The 25,366-nt window shown below is 34.9% G+C and overlaps 1 protein-coding gene across 1 annotated transcript in view; it reads left to right on the top strand.

The window, feature by feature from the left end:
• The window catches only part of LOC103798411 (A-kinase anchor protein 6-like), a gene marked incomplete at its 3' end in the record, with an annotated part of 73,335 nt that overhangs the window by 42,392 nt on the left and 5,577 nt on the right, over positions 1-25,366 (top strand). Inside the window, exon 4 of the mRNA XM_009070670.1 lies at positions 24,972-25,120. Coding sequence (XP_009068918.1) covers positions 24,972-25,120 — 149 coding nt within the window. The remainder of the gene's footprint in view (positions 1-24,971; positions 25,121-25,366) is intronic.

The following is a 25,366-nucleotide window of genomic DNA, read 5'->3' on the forward strand; positions in this document are numbered from 1 at the left end:
TTTATCACTACTTATTTATCTTGCTGGCAACTATAATTCTGTATATGTGTGACTGTTGTTACGTTCCAAGGCAATGCTCATTGCATATCCATAACTTTTCCTCATAGAAAGCAGGAATTATTTTCTGTTTTCAGCTAGACACCCTATCCATTTAGAATAAGAGAGTATCCTCCCTACAATGGTCTGGTCCTCAGGAGATCAGTAGTTCAATTTTATATTCTCTTTTTCTGTAGGAATATTCAAATGTGTATTAAGCAAGATGCTGATCTTTACTACTTTTTTAATATACTTTACACATCCTCCTCAGAGTTCCATTTTCCCTGATTTACTTAATTTTACCTTCACGCCTCTCTTTCTCATAATCTTATGATGACATTTTCTTTGACAAGGGGCTGGATACTTCTTCACTTGGAGACCAGCTGAGAATGTCTAATGACAGGAAAGGTTTTCTGAGAGTTCTCATAAGGCTGCCAGCACTGAAGGCATGGTTAGCATAAGCACCACTGTATTCAGCTGAAGAAGTCGCAAAACAGTCATCTCTGTTAAAGATTTATTTTGTGTGGTGAATACTGAAGCTAAATCCTTTATTATTATCTTGATCATAAAATGTTCACAGGCACATTACTTATGTTTACACAGTTCCCCCATAAAAGAAGAATATCTGCTTTCTTAAAAAACTGTCCTCCTTTCTAAAGGTCAAAAAGAGTCACTACCATTCTGACACTGTGTACCAAAAAAGTAGAGCAGACAAGCTGTTATTAATTCCTATGCATAAATCTGTGCACATTTTAAAAAGCACTAGTGGCTAAAGCTTATTTGTAGCAAGAGCCACAGTCATGTTAATGCTGAAAAACTATCTTTCATTAAAGTCACTGGAAGCAATCAAGAATATTGTTTATTTATTCCTTCGCAACAGTGCAAATGCCAAAGTGCCAGTTATATGTATTTTTTTAAGTTATATTTCTTCTTAGTTACTCTCTCATGATTTCTGATGCTATAATCCTATGCATTTAACCTTATAGTAATTTTGAGGAAGATGAATTGCCAGGAAACAATGAGATACAATGTAGCCAAAAAGATATGGCAGAGTTTCCTTAAAAGAAGGGTTTATAGGTGTATGTTGTGGTTAATAGTAAGCGTAAAAGAAGAATTCACGTAGTCAAAATATATGCCGTTTTCAGACTTCAAAAAAATACTATAGTGCTATAGTCCCTTAAAGAGACATTTGCTGAGGTGCTTTGGTGCCCAAACATCTCATGGGTCTACAAACCTGTAGGTGCTTTTTCAGAAGTACTATACAAATTGGGCATTGATGTCACCAGAAAAATAATGGGAGTTTGGATGCATGCATGCATAGTTGTGAATTTAACTACCTAGCTGAATCCCTGAGCACTACAAACACCTTTGAAAATTGGTCATTTTGAGATTATCAATATTTGTTTGTTAAAATCTTCATCTTGCAACTACTTATTCTTGAGCAGATACCTACTGATTCCAGTGTAGCTTTCTACACTGGGATCCACAAGGATCTGTTGATGTACAGCAGACTGCAGGAATTGAAGATCACTTTAGAGACATTCAGTCTCTGGGAAGTTCTCACAAAGGAAATTGGGGTGTAAAAATTTGGACTGATTTAGTTCAACCATTTTAAAAGGTATTAAATCATTATGAAAGAATAATAAATAAAACTTGGTGAGAATTATGCTCTTTCTTGGTTTATAAAAGTTAGTGTGGACATAACTAAGTCTTGAATGCTTGAAAATGAATTATCAGTAAAATGAAAACATGGCTGTGTAATGAACATGTCAGGAAAGGTGTGGAAACACCCAGGGAAACTTGACTGAGCAAGAGATTTTATTCATCGCCCCAAACGAACAGGTAACTTTAACTGACACATTTTCCCCTACCTCTTGCATAAATGCTCAGGAAAAGACCGTGGCATGAATTCAGTGAAATGCTTAAACACGCACTAAAACTTAAAGCATGTATGTTGCCTCATTGACCTTGCTGAAGCTGCTCATGAGTCTAAAGTTCCTCTCTCTACTGGGGCCAACAAACACTGCAGTTGAAGAGCAGATCAAAGATAAAGGTTTTCGGAAGTGAAGCCTTCAGTTCTGGAGGTAGTGGGGATAGTCATATACACCAATGATGGTTAAGCTCCTGGATATTCCAGTTTCTCCAAGCTTCTTTTTTCTTCCTTTCTTTTTTTTTTTTTTTTCCCTGAACAAGAAATATTGAAGTCGCAGTAGTATCTCCAGAAGGTGTACCCAATATTTCAAAATATTTTTTTAAAACCTTTGCTTGGATTATTTAAGAATAAAAAAGATTGTTAATGCACAACCAAAATTATAAATAGAATAAATGATGAGATATAACTGTTATAAGCATTAAATGCTCTTTGATATTATGCTCACATCTGTGACTGATCATGAAACTGTTAAAATTAAACACAATTATCTGTACGACAGCTAGGATACTTTATAAAATTTAACCTCATTAGTACATGCTTTTTGAATTGTATGTCTCTACATCTGCATTATGTACTGTGTAAATTCCTTGTGTGTGTTCAGCAAGAACTGTGAAGTGTTGAGGTGCTCTTGTTCACAAAAACCCCAACATCTCAACAAAACCAGAACTATCACATTTTCCAGTGTTCTTTTTGATGGTGAAGTAAACTGTAAAGTTTTATGTTAGCATCATGTCCCATTAGCGGCCATATAATACATTTTCCCATAGTTGAAATAAAAAAGTCTTAGAATCTTCAAGCATACAATCCCGGAACACAGGTAGCCTAAAGGTCTCTCCTGAAGAGCCAGCTTTTATGCATTTTACTCTGTGAGGAACAAAAGGCAGCCGATACTGCCTTGATAATAAATGATCTACTCGGTGTTGGATTGCTACACATCTGTTATGGAAGGTGACTGATACACTGTTTTGGTAAGACAGTTGCCTTTCTTGCAGCTGCTGTGGTTTTATTTCAGTACATGTTAAGAAAATAGGGTAGAACCCTCTTTTGGTTTTGAAAGCAAGCTACTCCTTTTTATGAAGGAGCTGTGAGTGTAAATTTTAACTTTCACCTAATCCTAACTGCTTTTGAAATGTTTATGCACTGAAATCCAGAGCTCTAGTGAACATATATGGTAAGCATTACCTAAGAAAACCAGTCTTTTAACATCTTTTAAATTAGTTGTCTTTTATTTCTGAGAAGCTAATATCCAAACTAGCAACAGTAAAGATGTCCAGGTTTCAATGAAATATATTTCATAAATTAGCTTATCATTGCACTGATTTAGCATGCCTAGCAGGTGAAAGACAAAAACATGTGTTATCTTCCCTGGGGAACCTTCAATGAATGTCATTCTAGCTTCATATGTCTTTCTTCTCTCCCCTTCTTGAACTGATATAAAATTCTAATGTGTGCCCTCTGGTTCCATCTTCATTGAAATCTAGCAAAACTGCTGAAGGTAAGATAGTGGCAATGGTGCATGAAAAAAGGGAAAAGGAATACAGTGATTCATAGCATACTTGAAGAAAGTTGCAGTTGTTAACAGCACTACTTTTGCATGTAGACAGGTTAAAATGTGTCATATATCAGTGTTAAAAATAAAGTTATTCATCTTGGCTATTTTCTCAAAGTTTAGAAAAAAAGGCAGTAAAACCTATGCCATGTGCCTCTTTAAAAATTATTTCACGTGTCTCTGAAAACAAACCAATTCAGCTGCTCCCAATGATAGCAATAGTAAAGGCAGTGTTTTTACAAAGATTTGCTTTGTCTAATTTCTGTAGATTTGAATAGTGATTGCTAGTTGTTGAAACACTTCAACATGTTTTCAATCCTCTTTTGTCCATGAACAATCGAGTTACTAGCATACCGTGACTTCTTTTATATTTGCATTTTTCTTTGAAATCATCATTGGAAGTAGACATGGAAAACAACCAATAGATCATCACTGTCAGAATTTTAATTTATAGGCACCACATGGTCAAAGGTTCTTGTGTAATTTAATTAATTTGCACAATAAAATAGAAAATGTAACCAAATAATTTAAAATGATCCTGATAAATATTGAGCAAATCGATAGCAGAAAATGAAATGAAAATAAGATAATGCCCAGTTTCCCCACATTCACAGTAATGAAAATGAAAAAAACGATAAAACAGCAACTCAGAAATAAAATGCTATGACCAAGTTCTTTAGTCCTCTGAAAGAGGACAGGAATGTGTTGTGACATTCGGTATGCCAAAGAAGCAGAATGTTGACCAAAAGATTTGACAGGCCTTGCTGCCTCCACTGGAACAGACACAGTCTGTGAAAGTTGGTAGGTCCAACTTTACCATTCCCTTTCACAGAGAGAGCAAAAAGCAGTAACAGCATCACCCTGCAAACCAATATGTGTGGAAATGAATAATCACTGGAGTAGCTGCTGTGAATTTGGGAAGAGTGCTATATGAAGAAAGTTTCTGCATCAGTACATTTGTGGGAAGGAGTATAACTTGGTGTGTTGGCTACTGGAGTTGCACTGGTGTCATGAAAAGCTGCATGAGTAAAACCACGTGCACAGCTTTGAAAATGTAACAATGAGTACATCAGGGGAGTGGAACATCCACTTACTTCAGATGGGCAGCATCATGCTACACTATTCATCTTGTTCAACTCCTCAACTAAAGTCTTCTGCAGCTCACAAAGGCAGAAGCTGGTTTGGGGTTTTTGTCGCTTGCTTTTTGCAGTTATTTGTTAAAAGGCTAGGATGATTTTTAGACAGTAAATCATTGGAAAGACCTTTAACCACTCCATTCTTTAATGACTCAAAACTGTACACAAGCCACTGTCACCTAACTGTGTTTCAGGATCACATGACATTTTAAAATAACTGTAAAGAAATGGAGTTCTGGAAACAAATATTTTGATTAAGGATATTTTAATTGATTCATTGGGGTTTGAATCAGGCTATGAAATTTTTCTCCATTAAGCGCTTGAATAAAGAGAGGAGAAATATAAATTGTACTGACTGTGTAAAATAGATCATTAATATGTTTTTGACAAGCCTGAGAGTCCAGTGTTGTATCTGCAGAGAAAAGCTTTCCTCTTTTTTGGACTAGAAAGCTAATAACCTACTGCAATTAGTCTTTCCACAACAGTGAGATTTTTCTTAGGTTTTTTACCCCATATTTATGTAGCATTCATTTCACAAGTAAATGACACAAAAGGGACAAATAAGTAGGTGTGAAGGTCTTGAGTTACAAAAATCTTTAAGCAAGACCACAACTTGTAGTAGCAACTGCGGGAATAATCCCTATTGCCCTTCAATGGGGCAGATTATGTGCTTGAATTTAAGCATGTGTTTTACAGAATTAGGGCTTTAGTTATTTGGTTTGTGTTTTTATTATCAAAGTTCCATCACTTTCAATGCAGAATATCCTAGACCAAGTGTTTTAGAGCTAGCAAGTGGTAAAAAAATGTGCTCTTTATAAGACCACAACATATCCTTTTCTGGTCTTGAAATGATATGAAACAGTTTTTGATCTCTTTCTCACTTAAGGAAAAAAGTTTATTCTTCAGTTGTTCATGTATAAAGCAAATTTTAGATCAGTAAGAAAATAGGGTATGAAAACAGTGAAATACTTGTACATGGTGAATGAATTTTTTTTAAATATTTTAAATTAGTGTTTCTATCTAATATTTGCTTGCTGATTATAGTTGGAACTGAATGCTTTTTTTTCGAGTAATATATACTAAATGTTGAATAATTTGCTAAAGGATTCCAGCCCATACTAAAAGCATTTCTGGTCTGGATACACTGCAGAGAGTTTGGTTAATATTAGTAACAACAAATCCAAAATATTTGGAGGCACATACTCCATATTTGTTTGATTAGAGATTCTAAATGGCTGGTAATGGATTCGAGTGTACAGCCAAATACAATTGCATTACCCATAAGCATATGTATCCTCATATTCAAATGTAGTAAATCCAGTTAAGCTTCAGCCCTTCTTAGTTCTTCATTCATGAGATGATACCTTTAGAGCAAAAGCAAATAAGTAAAAAGTTTCTTTTACCCCAAATTAAAAAAAACCCACAACATTTTTTAAATATAAGTTTGAAGTTAGTCTTCCACAGATAGCCAATTAAATTATGCTAAAAATGACATTTTTAATTAAACACCAAGGTAAGCATAAATGGATTTCAAAATAATTAATCAAACATCAAAAAATTGAAACCTTTTTCTGCTTGAGCAGCAGAAATGAAAGAACCAGTCTTCAGGTCTCATAGAGATTCAATCTAATTTAATTCTCTGTCTTCTCTAAATAAACATTCCTAAAACCTTTTTTTCATCTGGGGGAATAAGGATGAGAGGGGTAATCAATATTTCTAGCATTTTAATTAAAACCGTTAGTGGAATAAATCCATTTAATTATCAGTTAATGAAATACAAGGTCATTTACCTGACAGGAACTTTGAAGGTGGATTACTAGCTGGAATAAAGTAGAAGAACCCAATGTCACAGCCATTTAGCTTCTGTCAAATTTAAGGTTAAAATCCTTTTAGACTGTTTAACCTATTCTCTACCATTTTCTATTATGTATGTCAATTGGCAAGAAGAAATACATGATAAAAACTTACCTATCTTTAATTTTTCTCTAGTTTCTGCTAAGTTTCTAGACTTTTCCTTTTCTTTTTTTTTGTCTCAAGTGATGCAAAATGCCAGCGAATCCTGGGGTATTTACACTTACTGCAGAAGGTCTTATCCTTGAATGAAGTTAGCATACTGCACTTAAAGATTCTCAGGAAATTATTAGCAATTAAACAAACTAAACATGAATGTAGCCAGTAAATATATTTATCAACAAACTTCTCTATTTTTTATATTATTTAGTGAAGAAAAATCTATAAGTTGGTTACAGAGGATTTTTGAGGCTGATGTTCCTATTAGATGTTTAAGTAGGGCAATGAAAACAGAAAATGTTCTCTCTGAGTATGGCAGCAAACTTCCCATGCTCCTGGTAAGGTTTCAATTGGACAGCAAGTCAAGTAGGGAACAAAAGTTCTGCCAGAGACACAAATAAGGAATATCAGTATTGGCAAGCAGCAAGATCAACAGAGAAAGAAATACTCTTTCCAGGATTCTGGGACGACCATGCAAGCACAGGGAAAATCAAAAATCAACATTTAAGTGGACTGTTTCTACTTTGTGGTAGGATATTAAGTTCAAGGTTGGTTTTATGTAATTAAAAAGAAGTTATATGAAATTCAGATGGATATTAATTGGAATTATATGTTCAGACTGCTCTACTATCCTTTAAAAAATATTACCTATCAGTGACCCTTTCTGATGTTCCAGTGTCTATGTCTCCTTAAGCATAGAGAAATAAAACATAGGATTTCAAAATCAGTTTAGTAAACTGAGTCCAAAGTTTAATTCTCTTACTCACTTAAACTTTTGTAAGTGTAAATCACATTTGCCAAATTAGAGATAAACCTCCATGAAACAAAAATAATTGCTATCATTCCACTTCATAGAGGATGTTAGCTATGTATTTTCACAGCCTGTATATCACACACCTTTTATTTTTAGCAATTGCAGAATTGTTCCGTTTGTGTTTTAAGCTGTGCGTCAGAACATGTCAAATCCTATAGGGTAGAAGACTGCTCATAACCTTAGCACATAAAGACAAGCATGAAATATAGATAAGGGAGGAATAAACTGGAGAATAAACAAAACAAAATAAAAAGAAGAAATGTTTCAGATGTCATGAATGCAATGTACTTCATTCTCTCTGTGTTTATAATTCTTGTTACTGGAAGTTGCAAAACTTTTACACAATTCTTTGCTAAAGAAATCACTGCTGAAGAAGGACATCATACCTACTACACTGACCAGTTGACCAGTTTGAGAGGTTGTTTTCCATATTTTAAAATGATATCTTAGGCAGATTTGGAAGTTGCTTATTTATAATACTGTATGACAAGCGTGTGTTTTTACTATCATAGGACTGTTTTAAGCAGTTCATTTTTAAAAAGACTGAACAAGTTTACATAAGGAAACAGAAATGGTGGCACAGATGAATTAAGATCTGATGTTAGTATGACAGAATTTCTGGGTCAGTTATTTCTAACTTTCAGTTTGGCATTTAAAAGGGAAGCATATCTATTTTAACTTTGGGGTAACAGGACTAATGAAGGGTATATTGTTTGCAAAATCCATCACCCAAACGTCAGACTCACAAAGGTAGTACAGCAAGCTGTGAAAGCAAGCAGAGCCTCTTTTTCACCCAAACCCAGTAATGCAAAAAGATTACTGCCACAGAGATTGAAGTATCCTTCTGCTTTCCCCATTGCTCAGTAGTCAGGATTCTTCTGAAACCGTGAAAGAGCAATATAGGTAGAGCCAGCTATTTAATTTTTGTTGCAATGATGACCTGAGGATGATTTTCTGATGGGGCTGTAGAGGAGCTGGCCTTTTGCAGAGTTGTTACATGTTGTACAGGGGAACAGGGGCTTCTCTAACTCCTTAATCATTGTGTGGTCAATATATTGTGGACTGTCCACCTCAGGATGAGTCTGCCTTGATTCTCAAGGAGATGCTTAGAATGTCTTTAAGCACTCTTTTTGCATATTTTATTCTTGTTTCTTTGTTACTTACCATAGGAGAAAATAGGTAGTTAAATTAAATCAAGTGAATAGGACAAAAAAAATTGTGGATTCATTCAGCATTACATGTCAATTTGAATATGCACAGATCTAGAAGAACTCTGTATTGTGAAAGTCGCTGTTTTAAAAGTATCATCACATTGCTTTACAGAAAGCAATATTTTCCTGATCACTATGGGTTACTCAGATACAGGCCAGGACAGACTTCTAATATTTGTGTCGGTTTTGGTCTAGCTGTGGTTTTGTAGTATATAAAATATGGTAAATTCAACGACATGCCATGAAAAGCACTCAGCAAATATTCTTTTAGCTGTAATGCTTCTTTAATTTCAGAGAGAACTGTCAAAATTCCACAATAGGTCCTGCAGAATCCCACAAAATCTGGTAAATTGCACCAAAGAGTTCAAGATTTTTTTTAGATGGAAGCATTGTAGATTCAGTATCTGGAAAGCCTTACATTTGAGATGTGTGTGTATGTGTGCTACGACTATGAAACACAATATAGGATTTACTCCTGTGGAGAAAAAGTGCTTAAAATTGATTAAGTGTATCTTTCCAGTTTTAAAGTATGTATTTTGTCTTCATGTTTCTTTCATTAAGTTCTTTCCCATTTAACAAAAAGAAACAAACAGAGCCCTGATGTGACGTTGATGTGGTACTTGTAAGGAGCTTCAGAAAGGATATACTCTTTCCTCTGAACATGCACATGCTGTCTTTGAGATCTGCAGATATTTTGGAATATGAATAGAATATATAGTCTTTTAACATTGCCCATTCCTTTCACTGCCAAATGCAGTGGAGGTTCAGGACGTGCAGAAATTGTAGAAACAGATCTGTAGAAACAGGTTTAAACTGACTCTATTATTCAAGCCAACACATCCAGCATCTTATTATGAGAATTATATGACAATAATTAATACATGTCCCACCTGCATGTATTGAGACAGAAAACACAGGATATAAAGTGAGTGGAGTGGATCAGAAATCTTTGTTGTAATAATGAGGTTGCAGAAATGGAACTTACTTTATTTAAAGCAAAGCTTTAAATATACCATATGGGTAGCAGAAGGAAAGGATTAGGAAGATGAAGATATCTTTGCATTGTTTGGAAAATATTGACGTTGAATTTTATTTAAAGAAGGATTTTTAAGCTAGAGCTTGGCACCTTTTAATTTCACAAGCTTGTATGAAGATCCTTGTGTTATATATGTCTAGGAACATACTATGCTTCTAAATAATTTTAACTTCAGAGGCTAAATAAAACAGTCAAGACTCATGAAGACCTTGTCTGTATCAAAGAAATATTCCTGTATTTGATTTGAAAGCATAAGTGTAACTGCACTTGTTCCCTTGCTTGTGCAAGTTCCCTTGATTACAGAGCTTGTACAGCTGTAAATTGAACCTGTGATGCAGAAAGGCTGATCGTGAACTAGCCCAGTTTTATCAGCCCTCCAGTTGCTTGATGTGCCACAGCTGATGGTGCTCAGCAGTGGAATTTATGACACAGTAGGAGAAAAAGTTTTGGGGCTAGTTCTTGAAGATGCTTTTTAATACTCCGAGCAAACTCAAGAAGACATTCAGTTCATGTTTGCAAACGTGTGTTTGCAGTCACAGGCTTACTTACTCTGGGAAGCAACATCATGTTAAAACAAGCATGCTGGAAAACAAAGCTAGTACTGTTGACAGGACATTTGTTTTTAAAATGCCAGCTCTGGAAAATAATGTCTTGGATTCTGCCACCGAATTAATAGTGGACAGGAATCTGATTACAACTGAATTATTTTAATTTATAAAATTACTAGATACAGACATCTATGTAATGTACATATTTATAGATTTCAGGCAGAAGTTTTGAAGTATTAGGTGAGCTTTCTTCATATTTTTCTTATTCTCAAGAAATCATTCCCACCATTTTAAGTGTTTGGTTAATACAAGGATGTACATTTTATATGTATATTTATCTTTTTAATATATCTTGATGTAGTTAAAGAAAAAAAGAATTGATATGTTATATGATTTACAGTCTTGGAAAAAATAACATAGTCATAACTCTGCAGTTTTTGTGATGCATGAAGATCAGATTTTTTAATGTTGGTTAATGCTTTACTAATTAAAGTGTGCATGTTAATTAAAGCAGAGGCTAATGTTAATTACCTATATTAATGGAATCTCATGTAGCACCTGCCTGAAGCAATGGGTTCAATTTTCAAAATATCTCAATTAAGACTGAAACTTTTGATTTGCATCTAGTAGGGTTTCAATTAACTGCATTGCAAACTTAAATAACACACTTAAAGGGATAATATCACCAATCACATGCAGCACAGTGGAATTGGTCTGTTCAATTATTGACTACGGCTGTGAGAGCTTTCACAGTTGGTAGGTAAAAACGTGGTATTGGCAAGTGATTATTGTCTAGGGCTGTCATCACTTCTGTGGCGGTTGTGAAAGAGATATGTTAAATTGCTGTACTTTGGTCTCACTGCAATTCCATTGTTGAGGGAGACAAAAATAGAATGATGTTTGCTCACATCCAGCATTTAATGGTGAAGATTCAGCTTGTTCCTCTGAAATAAATGACCACTGTTCCATGACATGGTAAGGCATTTTATCAAATGGGAAAACAGCATTTGTGATAAAGTGCACAGTGTTGCAGTGTACTTTTCAGCCAAGCCATGAGATGTGATTGTATTCCCAATCTCTGTTTCAGCCACCACAGCATTACGTGTTGACATAGGAGCTTTTAATGAGCAGCTTCAGGAAGCGATTAACAAAGCACTAGAAATAGATGCAATCATGCTGATTGGAAATTCTACCTAAGCTCCATAAATAAGACCATAATGTCCTGCTACCATACAACTTACTAGGGTAATTATTCCTGATAGCTCCAAGACTTGAACTTTTAATCTGAGCCTACTCCAATAAGACATTGATGGTTCGGTTACTATGAAACCAAAATCCCCGAAAAGCATGATGACTTTTGTTGGTTTGGACACACAGCTGAGGAATAAATGTTTTGTGGTAGGATCCAAATTTTGTTCGTACATATAATGCAAAAGTATCTCTATGCATAATTCCTATGTGACCTCTGTGGAAACAGACTACTTAAAAAGTCAGATTTCAACTACGCTTGGCAAAGAGAACCTGGAGCACAAGGTTACCTGTGTGGCTATATTATTGGATCTCTCACCTGTACCAATGTATTCTCCTGCTAAAAATACCCTTAGTCCTTAGGCTATCCCACCACATGGGTGCTGACTATCTGTATAATAGGGTGTGTGCCTATTAATAAAAAGTCTAATATTCTATTATAGCATTCAGGCTTAATGCTTCCATTTTAATTAATGCTATGACCAAAGCAAAAAAATCTTCACAGTATCAGTCAATCTGTTTAAGAAATTTGTGAGCATAGAATAAAATTTTGTACCAAATTTTTGCATTTAAAATATTTGTTTTAAAATATTTTAATGACACTTGACTTATGAGTTATCAGTTTGTGACCTCTCTTGGATCTAGATTAATCAGTACGTAATGATTTTTGTTGCTATTTTCACTTCTAGGGAGCCTATGTCCCATGTCATGTTATGAGGTCATTAGATTGTTTAGAACTCAAAATTCTCTTTCTCTCTGGAAACAGATGATGGTCTATTGTGATCTGAGTGCCCAGAATCCCCATATAGTAATACTAGACTTCGTTAACGGTATAATGTAAAAACGTAATTATTGTCTTATTTATGGCTACTGGAAACGTGCATCTTTTAGTTAGAGATTTCCCTTGACATATTTTTTATAGCAACTGAACTTCAGATTTCTTAAGTCAGTATGCATCTTATTTTAGCTGCAGAAAAATCACATTTTCATTGGTCAGGTGTGAAACCAAAAAGATGCAGCAGGTATGATTATTATACTGTGATATGCTATTGTCATCTCAATTATAGTTCCTAATGTTGTTTGAAGGAAAAAAAATCAAATTCTGCAGTTCTATAGTCACACGAACATTTGTTATACATCTTTGGACATCTCTACCTTGAGAGGGGTGATTTTGCTGTTCTTGGTCTGGTTCCTATTCCTTGTGAAATTAAAATATTTATTCATATCTATCTAAACTTTCATAAAAATAGCCAAAGGTCTCCTGTTTGTTGGACTCTTGGTAGCAGAGAACATTGTAATAATAAATCCTGTATTAATTTGGCAATTTTAACTACATTCTAAATGAGAAATAATACAGCACCAAACAGGCATTGTGTAATGGTCATGTCTTTGATGAAAATCTATTGAAATCACTGTATTTACAAGATTACTGAGATTTGGTCTCTCTGGGTATTAGTTGGCCCAAAGGCACTTAGCCAATTAAGGCTATTGGAAAAAATGAAAGCAATCCAACCCGAAGCTTTCTGAAAGGAATCTTTAACACCATTTACTTCTCTTGCTGTATAGGGACTAAAATATAGCACTTCCAATATCTTGGGCATGCTTGGTTTAGTTTTATTTAGCTGGGCCCTTTTTGTTAGGTATGAGAGAGAATAAAATGTTTAATTAATTGTTCAAATTACGAAACAGTATTACATAAAAAGCATCCTGAACAAGCAATTCTAGAGTATCATTTTATTAGGGAGCAAGTAAGAATGTGGCCATGCAAATTCAGATGGATTTTTGTAAATGATGATTTGAAAGGAACATCTGTAAAATTCTAATTCTTACATTTTCGCATTATTACTCCTCCTGGAATATTTTCTAAGTTAAGACTGTAGGGGTTTTAGCCAAATCAGTTGTGCCGGTTTGGGCCTGGAGTCATCGCCAGCTTGTAACAGAGGTCTTCATGAAGAGTAAAACTGTGGCATTTTTAACAAAAATGAAAAGAGCAAGTTGGTTGGGTCACATTAAATAGTCATTGCCTAGAATGTGTGGTATAGTTTTTGAAGGGTTCACATAACACCCAGTTGTGCTCTGAAAAAATTCCCATTTACACCCTGGAAAGCTTAGCTAAATAAACTATCTAAGGAATTTGAGCACTGGCTATTGGCTTTACTTTGAAAGTTATTTTCTTATCTTTTAGGGCTTTAATTGTTCTCTTACTTTGTCTTAGCCTTGAACAGTCTCTCTACATGAGCGGATCATATCTGAATATTTTATATGTATATATAACTGACTTTTTAAAAATAATTTAATCACATCTGGTTTTACTGCATGTTGCTGCATGTCTCTAGGGGCATACAGAATTTTTATTTTCAGCTAAATTTATATTAGTTACAGTCTCCAGCTGTTTTAGATATAGAATCATTTCCTGTTGGTACAGTTTCCAGGACAATTCCCCTTTTTTCTTCTCAAAAGAATGAGAAATTTAATTTAACAAAGACATCCTATAATTGCCTTTGTATCTAGCAAGGTATCTAGCAATCTAAATATTTTATTTTATTTAAAACATCTGTCTACATGATATCATATGACTATACAAGCCTATATCAGCCTTCTGAAAGACAGCTGCTGCCACTTTTATTTAATTTATAAGAGACCAACAAAATTGCTCCTTAAGATAAAGCCCGTCTGCCACTGAGTCATATATAAAAAAATTTTGCAAGATGAAAATTGCTTGCATTTACAGTTCTTGTTAAACTAATCTAGGTCTTTTTCAAATTTAGAAACATCACTTTTCCTTTTCCCTCTGTTCCCTCACCCCCACCCTAGTCACTATGGAAACATAGGAGCTTTACATTACTTTTTTAAAAAGCTCATTTTATTGAGATTGAAGGTACATTTCTTTTAAAGATGAAATGCAAAGTAGAGTCACATCTTAATTGCCCGCTTGTGGGATCTATTTATCTCCTGCTATCTTAATTTTCACAAACATTTGCTGTGCATTATAATGGTCAGAATTTTCATGCAGTTTTTCAGAAATTATAGAGGAGAAGTCATAATGTCAATATAGATCTTTGTCTGGTTTGTGTTACTAAGCTTTGTTTGCAGTGATTGTAAACTGTTTCTTTGTATGAAGCAACTCATACTGAAAAGAAAATATTTAATAGATAGTATCAATTTAGGAACAGCAGCTGTCCTAGAAAAATAGGCATAGGCATTTTACAGTATGTCTAAATAAGACAGGTTTACCTTTTCCAGGGAAGTAATCAAAATATGCCTTTTTGGAGAACTAAGAGTATGAAAGGAAAATGTTTATGGTTCCCTACTGGCACACAGTTATGATTGACAGGAAAAACCAACATGTATGCCACATGAGACATCTTGTTCAGGAACTTTCAGGAGGGTAGTAAATTGGTGTTGGCACAAACACAAAAAAAAAAAAAAAGACTTGATTCAGCAGTTTTCAATTCTAAATCCCCAGGCTCGAAAGAAAGAAGTAAATATTCATCGAATGATCAAAATTTATATTGATTTTTATTCTGCATTAGCAGCTCAAAGTCAAGATTCTTGACAGGGTGGATGTTGGTTTGAATGATTCCCTTTGAAATAAGGATACAGGCACTGGGCTGAGTGCTACTGTGCATTCCTGAACCATAGGAAAAGAATATTAGAACCCTAGGAAGCTAAATTTTTTAAAGAATAGTATAAAGGCTTGCTTGTTCAGGACTGTTTTGATAACTAAATTGTTGTTATTAGTATGTAAAGTAATTCTTGTTGTTCCTGCTTTACTCCATCCTTTCCATTATCATCTAAGGACAACTTTTCTATAGTACTTCAAAGGGGAACAGTAGTTCATGTACCATAGTAACTGAATTAATATCAGACCTTCCCAAAATAAGTGCATTTTAGAGTGCTAGTCTGGCAGAGAAAAGGAAGCAAAGATTGTATCTGCACATTATACATCTTTAATTTTGTAGTTTCTGCCAGGGAGTAAATAAAGATCTTGAGGGAGAGGGTGAGGGAAGGAGGATGGAAATCCAAGAAAAGAGTATGTGAGTGTGAATGCAGCACTGGAACACAAATGTGATGACTGTGATTACCGAGCTGTGAGATTTAATGAGAGAGCCTGTATTAGAGTGAAGTAGAAAATCATAACCATTGCCACTAGTCTATAGGAGTATAATTGGATCTCAGCCCCCAGCAAAAGTAAATAAGTTAGTGACATTTTTAACAAACCTAAATATATTGAGTATAAACGGGGAAGTTATCTCCAGTACTGTACTGTTGGAGTATACTTGGCTTTTTTTAAAGTTTCTTAGCTTGCATTAAAATGAGATTCATTGTCATAAAATGGAAGAAGAGAATAGCAAGTGTGTGTTTGAGGGGGGATTAAATAAAAAAGAAAGGAAGAAATACTGTAACTATCACAGTGCTAACAAATTTTCCAAACATCCTAGGTGCTTACAATTCAGCAAACATCTTTAACAGCATAGCTTTAAAATTAAATTTTGCAAACATTATGGGTAATGCTTTAATAGTATGCAAATTGCAATGAAGTCAGCAGTGGCAAAGCTGACCTCTTAGCATTACAAATATTTTATGTTTAAAACAGTTATCTTTTTACAGTTCCCTCTACCTCAGTAGGTGTCAGGTGCTTCAAGAGGCTCTTCATTTGAGGATTATAAATAAACTCAAAGGAGCAGCAGTCTGTGCCTGCTTTTATACATGGCAAGGCAGTTGTACACATCAACATATTAAGCTATATGTTTTGCTGTTGTTACAATAATTGCTAATATTTTTACTGTTAATATTTTTTAAAAGTTCTTTAAAATTCTGTTTTCATTTTTCTGTTCCTAATTTTCCTCAAACCCCATTTACATATATTTTATATATATATATATCTTACATATATATGGATAGCAAAACTAATGTACAAAGAAAAATACTTAGCCGACATTTCCCTGCTGTTATTAAATAAATTAAGTAACATTTAATTTTTATCCTCCTTCATTGTCTGACTGTTCTTACTTAATCTTGCAGTGGGGACAGAGTCCTGTGTTCATATTGCACATTTTTATGTTATTAATAGTTCAGTATCTAAAAAGCTTTTGAAAAACAAACGTCTAATTTCTCCCTGTAGGAGGAGAAAAAGAGCATGGTAAGAAAACATTCGCATCTCTGGGGGTACCATAACATCAAATAGACTATCTAGGCAGGGAAGAAATCTGCTTCAATTTCAGAACAAGTCAAACAAGCATTCAGTGAGAGTCCTTGAGGTACACTCAGTGTAGGAGTTTTGACTTGAAAATGTTTGACACTATTGAACCTCTCAAAATATTTGACTCAAAATATTGAATCAGAAGATTTTAGCTAAAACCTGCAGTTTTGTGAGGTGATATTTCTAGGAAATTTTGGAACTAGTTGTTAGATATGCATATATGTTTGTATTGGTTAGGTTAGTAAATATAAAACATTTCTCAAGTAAGTTTAAAATGGAGCTACTTGGGAAAAATCAAGCTGTTTATGTACTACTTCAAATAATTACTGTGTAACATTCTCACAAGTGATGTAGTATTTAATATATATCATTTTTTTTTTCTGTAATAAAGCATCCTCTTAGTAATGTCTGCATTTTCTGTAGGTTCCTTTCAGCATAAATAGCAGAGTTATGGAAAAATCTCTGTTCATGAATAGATAGCAAAACATAAACCAGGAATACTATTACAGTATGGCAGAATTAATTAAAACTCAATGTGTATCACCAAAATAACTTCAGATTCTTGCATTGCATTGCAAGTTTAAAGAAGTAAACCATTACCTTCTATTTGCTTCCAATTGAGATTTTTTACTATAAGAAATTCAGATAACTTGGAAACCACTTTCTACAAATACATCGTCAGGTTTTACTTCACTGCAAAGCAGCCCAGCTCCCAATAGGGAGAAAAGAGTTTACTCCAAAATATGCACAAAGTAGATCTCTGAGCATAATTTTCAAGGAAAAGACAGTAACATTTTTATATTAGCTCAGTCATGCCTTCCTGGGATGTGTTGGATAGTCTTCTGTAGGAAGCATTAGTTTTGCAAGACCTACCTTCTCTTGTTATTTTTAAATGGACATGTACATCTCAATCTGCTGCAGAGAAAAAGGTGGAATGTGCACCAGCACTCTGGAATTTCTCTTGCTCAAGTGTGCTGTCCTGAAGTCTGAACATGGGTACCTTTAACCTTAAGGGTATCATCACTTTGAATGCCCAGCCCTACAGACTAAGTTAGGTGCATTGCCTGTCCATATGGTTTAGTACACAAGCCTTTTAGAGGAGCATTACTGTCAGTAACGCTGCCAGTGCTTTGGATGATTGGCAAACTCTTTAACAATCTCCTTTTTAGTCACTTCATTGCTCTAGAAGTACAAACATAGGAAATGAACATAGGAGCAATCATAACAGTGCAAATACTGGAGGTTTTAATAAAGTAAGATTAAGCTTATCATTTTAGCACATTGAAGTACGAATTTCTGTGCCTGACTAGTCCTTCCTCTTCTTGACTACTTGAGGATCTTGAGGCTGGCCTAGAAAAGTTTTCAACCTTCTATATCTACAAGATATTTGTGTTCTGGCCTCCTATAACAAATTATTTTCTCTACCTGACAGGAAAGAAACCAAGGTTGTGTTGGCAAATTGCTAATTTAATAGGGAGAGTTCTGGGGTTGTAAGAATGAGATTATTTGGGTTTACAGTTCTTGTGGCATGTGAAGAGGTGTCACTGAAGGATCTGGAATGCATGTGGCAGTTTTGAAGAAATGCGCTCTGTTATGTTGATGCGTTTGGCTGGATCTGCATCCTTGTTAATTATGTCTCCTATATGGTTTTAACAAGTGCTGTTCTGTTATCCTGGCCCTTTCCATTGTTGCAACATGCCTGCTCCCCACCTGGTTCCCAATTATTACAAACTCTTCTTTTGCGTCCTACCTGCCGCTCTGTTTTCTGCAGGCTAAAGATGCAGACCTGAAAGATAAGAAAAGTAGCAAAAGACCCTGGCCATTGTTCAATTGCCATTCTTATAAGAACTTCTTTTCACCTTGGAGTTTTGGGATGCAATTGTCAGAAACTATTCAGTCTTGGAAGTCTCTGGAGAGGTTAATTCTTTCATACTGTTCTTCAATGCTTTTTGCTATTTGTGATGTAGGGAACTTCTCTAGGTTGAGATCTGTTTGATGCACAGGACATGCCATGCTCTTGTGTTGTGGTTTTTCTTTACACTGAATGAATGAAAGGCAGGTGGACAGTCAGGAATTAGATATCAGAGGTCCAGATTTTAAATTAAAGATGCATGATCAGGGCATCTCCATGGGTTTGGTTGGCCAGTGCTGCTGAGGCCATGCTACTGATTGCATCTGCACTCCACAATTCTGAAATCAGAGATCATGTATTTCTGAAAGCAAAGGGAAACCCTGCAAAAAAAAAAAAAATTGCTGTTATTTACAGGCTTTTTTTTTTTCCTTCCCCACCCCTGCTGTTATTTCTGATGGCTCTGAGAACTGCCTGAAGTTCTGCTTGCTATAATACAGCCCTACTCCATTTCATCTTGTGGCTCCTGTGGACATACCTAAAATTCACTGTGCTGTTATTGCTGTTACTTAAAGTCTACAATGAGTATAAGTAACTTGATAAGTAAGAATGTTGTTGCCTTGTAATTTTGCTCATTCTGTGTGGAAGTTTCATGTTGTTGTGATGGTTTTAGTACACTGAAAAACAAAGTGATAAAGTTATTCCTATTATAAAAGCATTTCTGAGATTTATGATGATAAAATCACTTTGCTAAGATTTTAACTGGTAACAAGCATGCCCTGATTAACAGAATTAATTTCCTGCATGATCAAAACACAGCATGTCCTTTGTAATAGGACTATCAAATAGTCAGCTCTCAGCGAACATATTTGATGGTACAGGATTATTTTTTAATCTGATTCAGTCCTGAAGAGAGTGTGCAAGATGAAGGATGGTAGAGGCAAGAGAGCCAAAAGCAGGAGGGATTACAGACTAAGAAAGTAGTCAACAGCAGCAAGGTCCCTGTTTTAATTGTGCAGAGGCAGGGTGGGAAAAGAGAAAATTTTAAAAAAGGAACAGAAGATGAGTTACCATCGTGCTTCAACAACAAAAACAAATGCCTACACTTAGGGTAGAAGCAGTCACTTGAAGTCCAAGAAGCCTGATGGTGCCAAGTGATGGACCGATGATCTTAAAGGTGTTTCCAACTTAAATGATTCTATGATTGTTCTACAATGGCATTTAAAATGCTGGGGTGACTTCTTGGAAGCACTGCTTCTACATTAAGTGTTTTCATCAACAGAACACCTGTTGGCTGGGTGTAAGGATGAAGCGGTGGATGGTCAAGGTTGTCTGTATAAAGCCTTTGTTCAAACTCTTGCCTGCCGGAGAACTGTTTCTGTAAGCTACATCTCCATGGAAGATACATTGAGCCATATATTCCTCAACGTAATTTTATTCAGTAGCTGTCCTGTGACAGAGCTAGAGTCTTTTTCATGTCCTCTAATGAAGCCTTCTCCACAACTTTGTAATGTGAAGAAGTAGCCAAAATATTGTGACCAAAGAAACAACAGAAAATGCTCGAGTATTTAACCACATAAATCTACTCTGTGCGAATTAATTCTGGTAAAAATTGCTCTCATTTTTATCTCTCGAGAAATTTGCCAATTGCAAAGATATACAGAGTGACAAGCTGGGATGTGCATTCTTTCAGAATGGTGCAGTTGAGTTTGCACTGCTATAAAATATATCTAGGTGAGTATTCTAAGTATATGTGCTGCAAAGGGCCATCTGACCACCTTCTTGTTTGGCAGAAACTGGAATTTATGCTTTATTTTAAGAGACTGTTTTTATCCAGCTTAAGTTCAAATAATGGCAAAGGAACTGAACTATGTCTGTATTTCTTATGTAATTCTCACTAAGTACAGTGTAGTGTGGCAGTGGTATAGCTTTTCTACAGAACTGTAGAGAAAGGATAATGCAAGATAGGATACTTTCATAATTCAAATTCAGCATAATGTATAATTTGTATATTTGAAACAACAGAATAGTTTGCTTACAATAATATAGTTCATAAGAAAAGACCTGTCCTCTCTGGGAAGCAGTGTCTGAAAATACTTTTCTTTCAATGCCATTTCAATGGTATTTATTCTAGTACATTCCCATATAAAGAAAACTTTTACAGCACAAAACCACTGGCTCTGAGTTCATATCTCCAATTTACATTGGTGTAAATTTTGAGTCTCTCGTTTGACACTCTGTGTACAATATAACCTTTCAATCTCCTTCCTCCCACAGTAACAGCCATTATCCCTTGTGTTGTCTTTCTTCACTTCAGAATAAGGTCATTCTAACACACAGGTCTAACAAGAAATACAATGTATTTTCATTGATTTGTATAGTCACTGATTACCCCTTCATGTTATATAGTGATCTGTATAGTAAAGGACATTCTATGTTGTCATGCAAAGCCAGTCTTAGAGAACAGATTCTGCACCTCAGGCTCCCTCAGTTTATTTATAAGGTCTTGTTTTTTAGAAAATGAGCTTTCTGACAATAGCCATGGAATTATTTACCATTATTAATCAATCACTAGAACTGAATATTTGGCACTAGTCTAGATTTTTTTCACTGTTTCCCCCCAGAGACTACTGTTTTTTCACAGTCTTGTTCAGAGACTGGATCCTGAAGGCTCAGGAAAATGAGAGCATTTTGTCATTTGATTATTGAAAACATCTCGGTTGAATTTACAACAGAATATTTTAAACTCATTCCATCCTGGTAGGTAGAGAAGATGTACAAGTGTGTAACCAGACCATCACCAGCATCTTTATTGTCTTTTTACTGCAAAAAGGGTGATTTAGAAGAGGACCACGAAGTGGAAAACAACTGCTGAGTATCATTCCTTGGCATTTTTTTCCATGTTCAATTTTCCACATATTCTGATATGCAGCATCCTCTGATAAAAAAGAAGGAACTGAATTCCACTTCTAAGATGAGGCACTAAGAGTAAATGAACAGTTGCTACCCACCCAATTTATATTACCTGTATTTGAGGTGATGCATATTCCAGTAGATTTATCACGGTTTTCTAGATATGCATATCCATAGAGGTGTGTTTGTGATAGAGATTAAGTTCTTAATGTTGTGTTGAGCAATAAGAAAGAGTATGTAGGGCAATCTGAAAATCTACACTTAGATAAAAGGTAAAGCAAGTAGTTTTTCTATATTTGGTTAACAAAGTTACTATTTTATTCTCCCAGAATACTGCAAAACTAGTCCTTCATTACCACTAAAGATTTTGAATTGATAATAAACTGCAGTAGATTTATTGCATGTCTTTGCTCTGTACTATTTTCTATATTGTGCCTTGTGCCTGTTAGTTCAGCTTCTGCAGAATGTAGTTTTTTGAGACTTAAACTGATCAATACCTACTCAAGATTTTCAAAGCCTCTTTGGATTTGCAGCTGATATCTGTAGAACAGGGACAAAAAGAAAATGCTTAAGTACAACAGTGAGATAGATGAATACATACAGAGAAGAAATCAGAGAGATCCATCTGAAACTCTACGCTGTCTGAGTCTGAGTTGCTGTAAATGCTCACAGTTGTTGAAGACAGAAATTGGATTTAAAAACAAAAATAGCTGATTTATAGAGGGATCATATTTCTGAGGTACAAGAACTGAGACACAATTGCTTGTATTCAGGATTCATAGAGTATGATGTTGATGGAGTTCATAATCCTGAGTACAAGACAGCCTTATAGCTGTGAGGAAGAAATAGTGGTTTCTTACTCTTCATATATTTACTTATGCTCTGCATCCTGTTTTTCTCTTCTCATTTCTATTTAATTTTTCTTTTTTTTTCTCCCATTTTCCATATATATTAATGGTTTGCCTATTTACAAATATTTTTGAAAGTGGAGAAAGAAAAATCTGTGAAAAGCTGATGTCTATTTTTCTTATTTTTAAATGTAGAGGAAACTATAGGGAGAGGAATTAGAAAAAGCTGGAGAAAAAAAAAGCTATTTCAATTATTGGGATAGTTGTGCTATTTGAGAAATAGCATGTGTTCATATGGTCCAGAGCTGAGTTTTAACTCATACATGTGCTGTTCTAGAGTTTAGGTTACATGTGAATTCCCTCTTTTTGAAGCACTAGGGTGGGAGGGGAGAACAGAGGTTGTATACATAATTTCAAGAGCCAAAATACCGCGCCCTAAAACCCATACAAAACTCATAGGAGAAAAGCAAGAATTACTTATCTTAATTTAAAAACCTATCCTGAAAACCAAGGAAATTATTTGCTTTAAATTTTCCTCTAGATTTCCCCTCTACGCTTAAAACAATCACAGAAGGTTTGAATTGATGTATCAAATTGTTTTAGTAATTTACTGGTCACTGACAACAGGGCCATAGACTGAATGTGTCATGTATAATTAAAATAAAAACAATGAGTGGATAAACACTTTGTGGTGAGAATAAACTAAACCAACAAATTCATAGCCTTATGGAATACTCAGCTGGAAGACTATCCTTACTGGTGAAGAATCCTTAAAAAAAATAAATTTGTTCAGGAACCCCTGTATACTATGGAAGCAGGAGACCGTTTATCAACTTAAAGAAAAATGTACTTAGGGGTATAAATGGAACAGGAAGGTGATGATGTCTGTTTATTTTCTGCTTCTGGTCATTTCTGAGTTATATAAATGGCAGTTATAGTTTCTGAAAAGACGGGAAAGTTTTTTAGCTCTCAAATATTAGCATTTTACTCTAACTGGAAATTTCAGCTAGTTAATCTTATATTCAGGTAATGTTTCTTCATTGATAACCTTCTGTGGTTTAATTTTCCACTATTTTAAAGTAGGTATGAAAGCCTTGAATGACATTTATTTGCACACTAAAAGATCCACATGGATTAGTTGGAATTTTTACCTTCTATCTCTCTGGATAATTGTTAATATTTTCTGTTGGGTTTTTGGGGGCTTTTTTTTCATTTTGCTGTTTGGTTTTTTTTTTTAATTCTTAAAAACATATTGGGGATTACTGAAAAACATAACTAATCTCACTGTAAGAACAGCTGAGAAAACTGTAAATGTTTAAATGAGACATTTCAAAAGGAAATGGAATTTCCTAATCAGCTACGTTATTACTCAGCAAAAATTGCACCGAGGCAAGGAACAAGCAAATATAGGAAACTGTTATTACCACTGGCTTATAAAGACATTCCAGCCTTCCTTCAGACTTTTCCTACTGACATTCTTCAGTGCCTGTTTCCCTTCACTTGCTTTATGTCTCCTACATTTTGCAGATTACCTCTCTTCTCTCTAGCCCTTTCACTACTTTCTCTTATTGGCTACTGTGGTTCCATAGATTGATAACTCTGTCGTGCTGTCAGCAGACGAACTTCACTTCCTTGCCTCCCACAGTAGAAAATACAGGAGAGCCCTTACACAAAATATCCTATGCTTGTTGCGTTTAATTGCCATAGCACCAAATAGTTAAGCAGGCATTCCCCTCCTAATGGAAATAAGATCATGTAGTTACACCGAAGTAGCAGGTTTTGAAGCATTATCAGAATATGTAATGTGTTTTTCTTTCAATAAAATATATTAAAAGAAAACAATAGCATATTGGTCCCAAAGTGCTTTTGAACTTACCCTACCCTCTGTTCTTTGTCCTGTTCCTAGGGGCAAGCATGGCAAACAGCAGATTTTATCCTTGTATCATCTGGTTCTCTGAGCCTCAAAATCAAACTGATCACCACAGCTGCAATAAATAAAGTGTCTATTCAATAAGTTATGATGCCAAATGTTATTCAACATTCTTCTAGCCAGGCACAGAGTCTGATGGAAAACAGCACATCTCACTTATTGCCTTTTTCCTTGCAATTAAAATTGCTGAGTAATCAGTGTGCACCAGATATGGGAAAGCAGAATGCGAATAATTCCAATTTGCTTGTGTTTCTTTACACTTAGTATTTTAAACAAAATACCTATAGCAATATGGCTTTCATTAATTATGAAGCACAAGCAGTATGTTAACAATATCAGTCTTGAAGCTTGTATGGCATGTAATTGTATGGAACTACCTGTTCTATCACAGTGCATGATTTCTAATATATTTTTTACTCATGTCCAGTCATTTTTACACAACATTTGATTGGATATACATCTCATGGAATATATAACACATTTTATGATCAAAACCTAAATAGTTCATTTCTAACATTTGGGATTACACTGTACTTTTTCTCTGACTTAATGGTTCAGCCTTTTTCACTATCGTGCAAGGAGAAAGTAACAGTGTGAATCATTTGGTTACAATTGTTGCAGTCCAAAATTACTTGGTTTAAATGCATTATTTCTGATTTTTTTAAAACAATGTTCTGTTGTGTTTTTTTCCCCTCTTCTTTTTCTAGGCTGAGGTTCAGCTATGCTATCTGGAAGCACAAAGAGATGCTGTTGAACAGATGTCCTTAAAACTGTACAGTGAGCAGTACAACAGTAGTAGCAAGCGCAAGGAAGAGTTTGCTGATATGTCAAAAGTTCACACAGTGGGAAGTAATGGGTACGGAACTATTCTTTTTGTTGTTTTATTCTCACTGATCTGTATTTTTTTTACATGATATACTTTTTCTCACTTCTAGTTAACCAGGATTTTTCTTCCTAGGCCAAGAGGCAGGGGAAAACTGTCTCTCTATATATTTGCGTTTTCATATGTGAATGCAAAAATAATGGGTTCTGGATAATTCATCCAAATTGTGGTTTGTTCTTACAACTATCTAACATTATCTCATAGCAATCCCCTATCTGG

Source organism: Acanthisitta chloris, unplaced genomic scaffold, assembly GCF_000695815.1.
Source record: "Acanthisitta chloris isolate BGI_N310 unplaced genomic scaffold, ASM69581v1 scaffold28332, whole genome shotgun sequence".
In the NCBI taxonomy this organism is placed as follows: Eukaryota; Metazoa; Chordata; class Aves; order Passeriformes; family Acanthisittidae; genus Acanthisitta; species Acanthisitta chloris.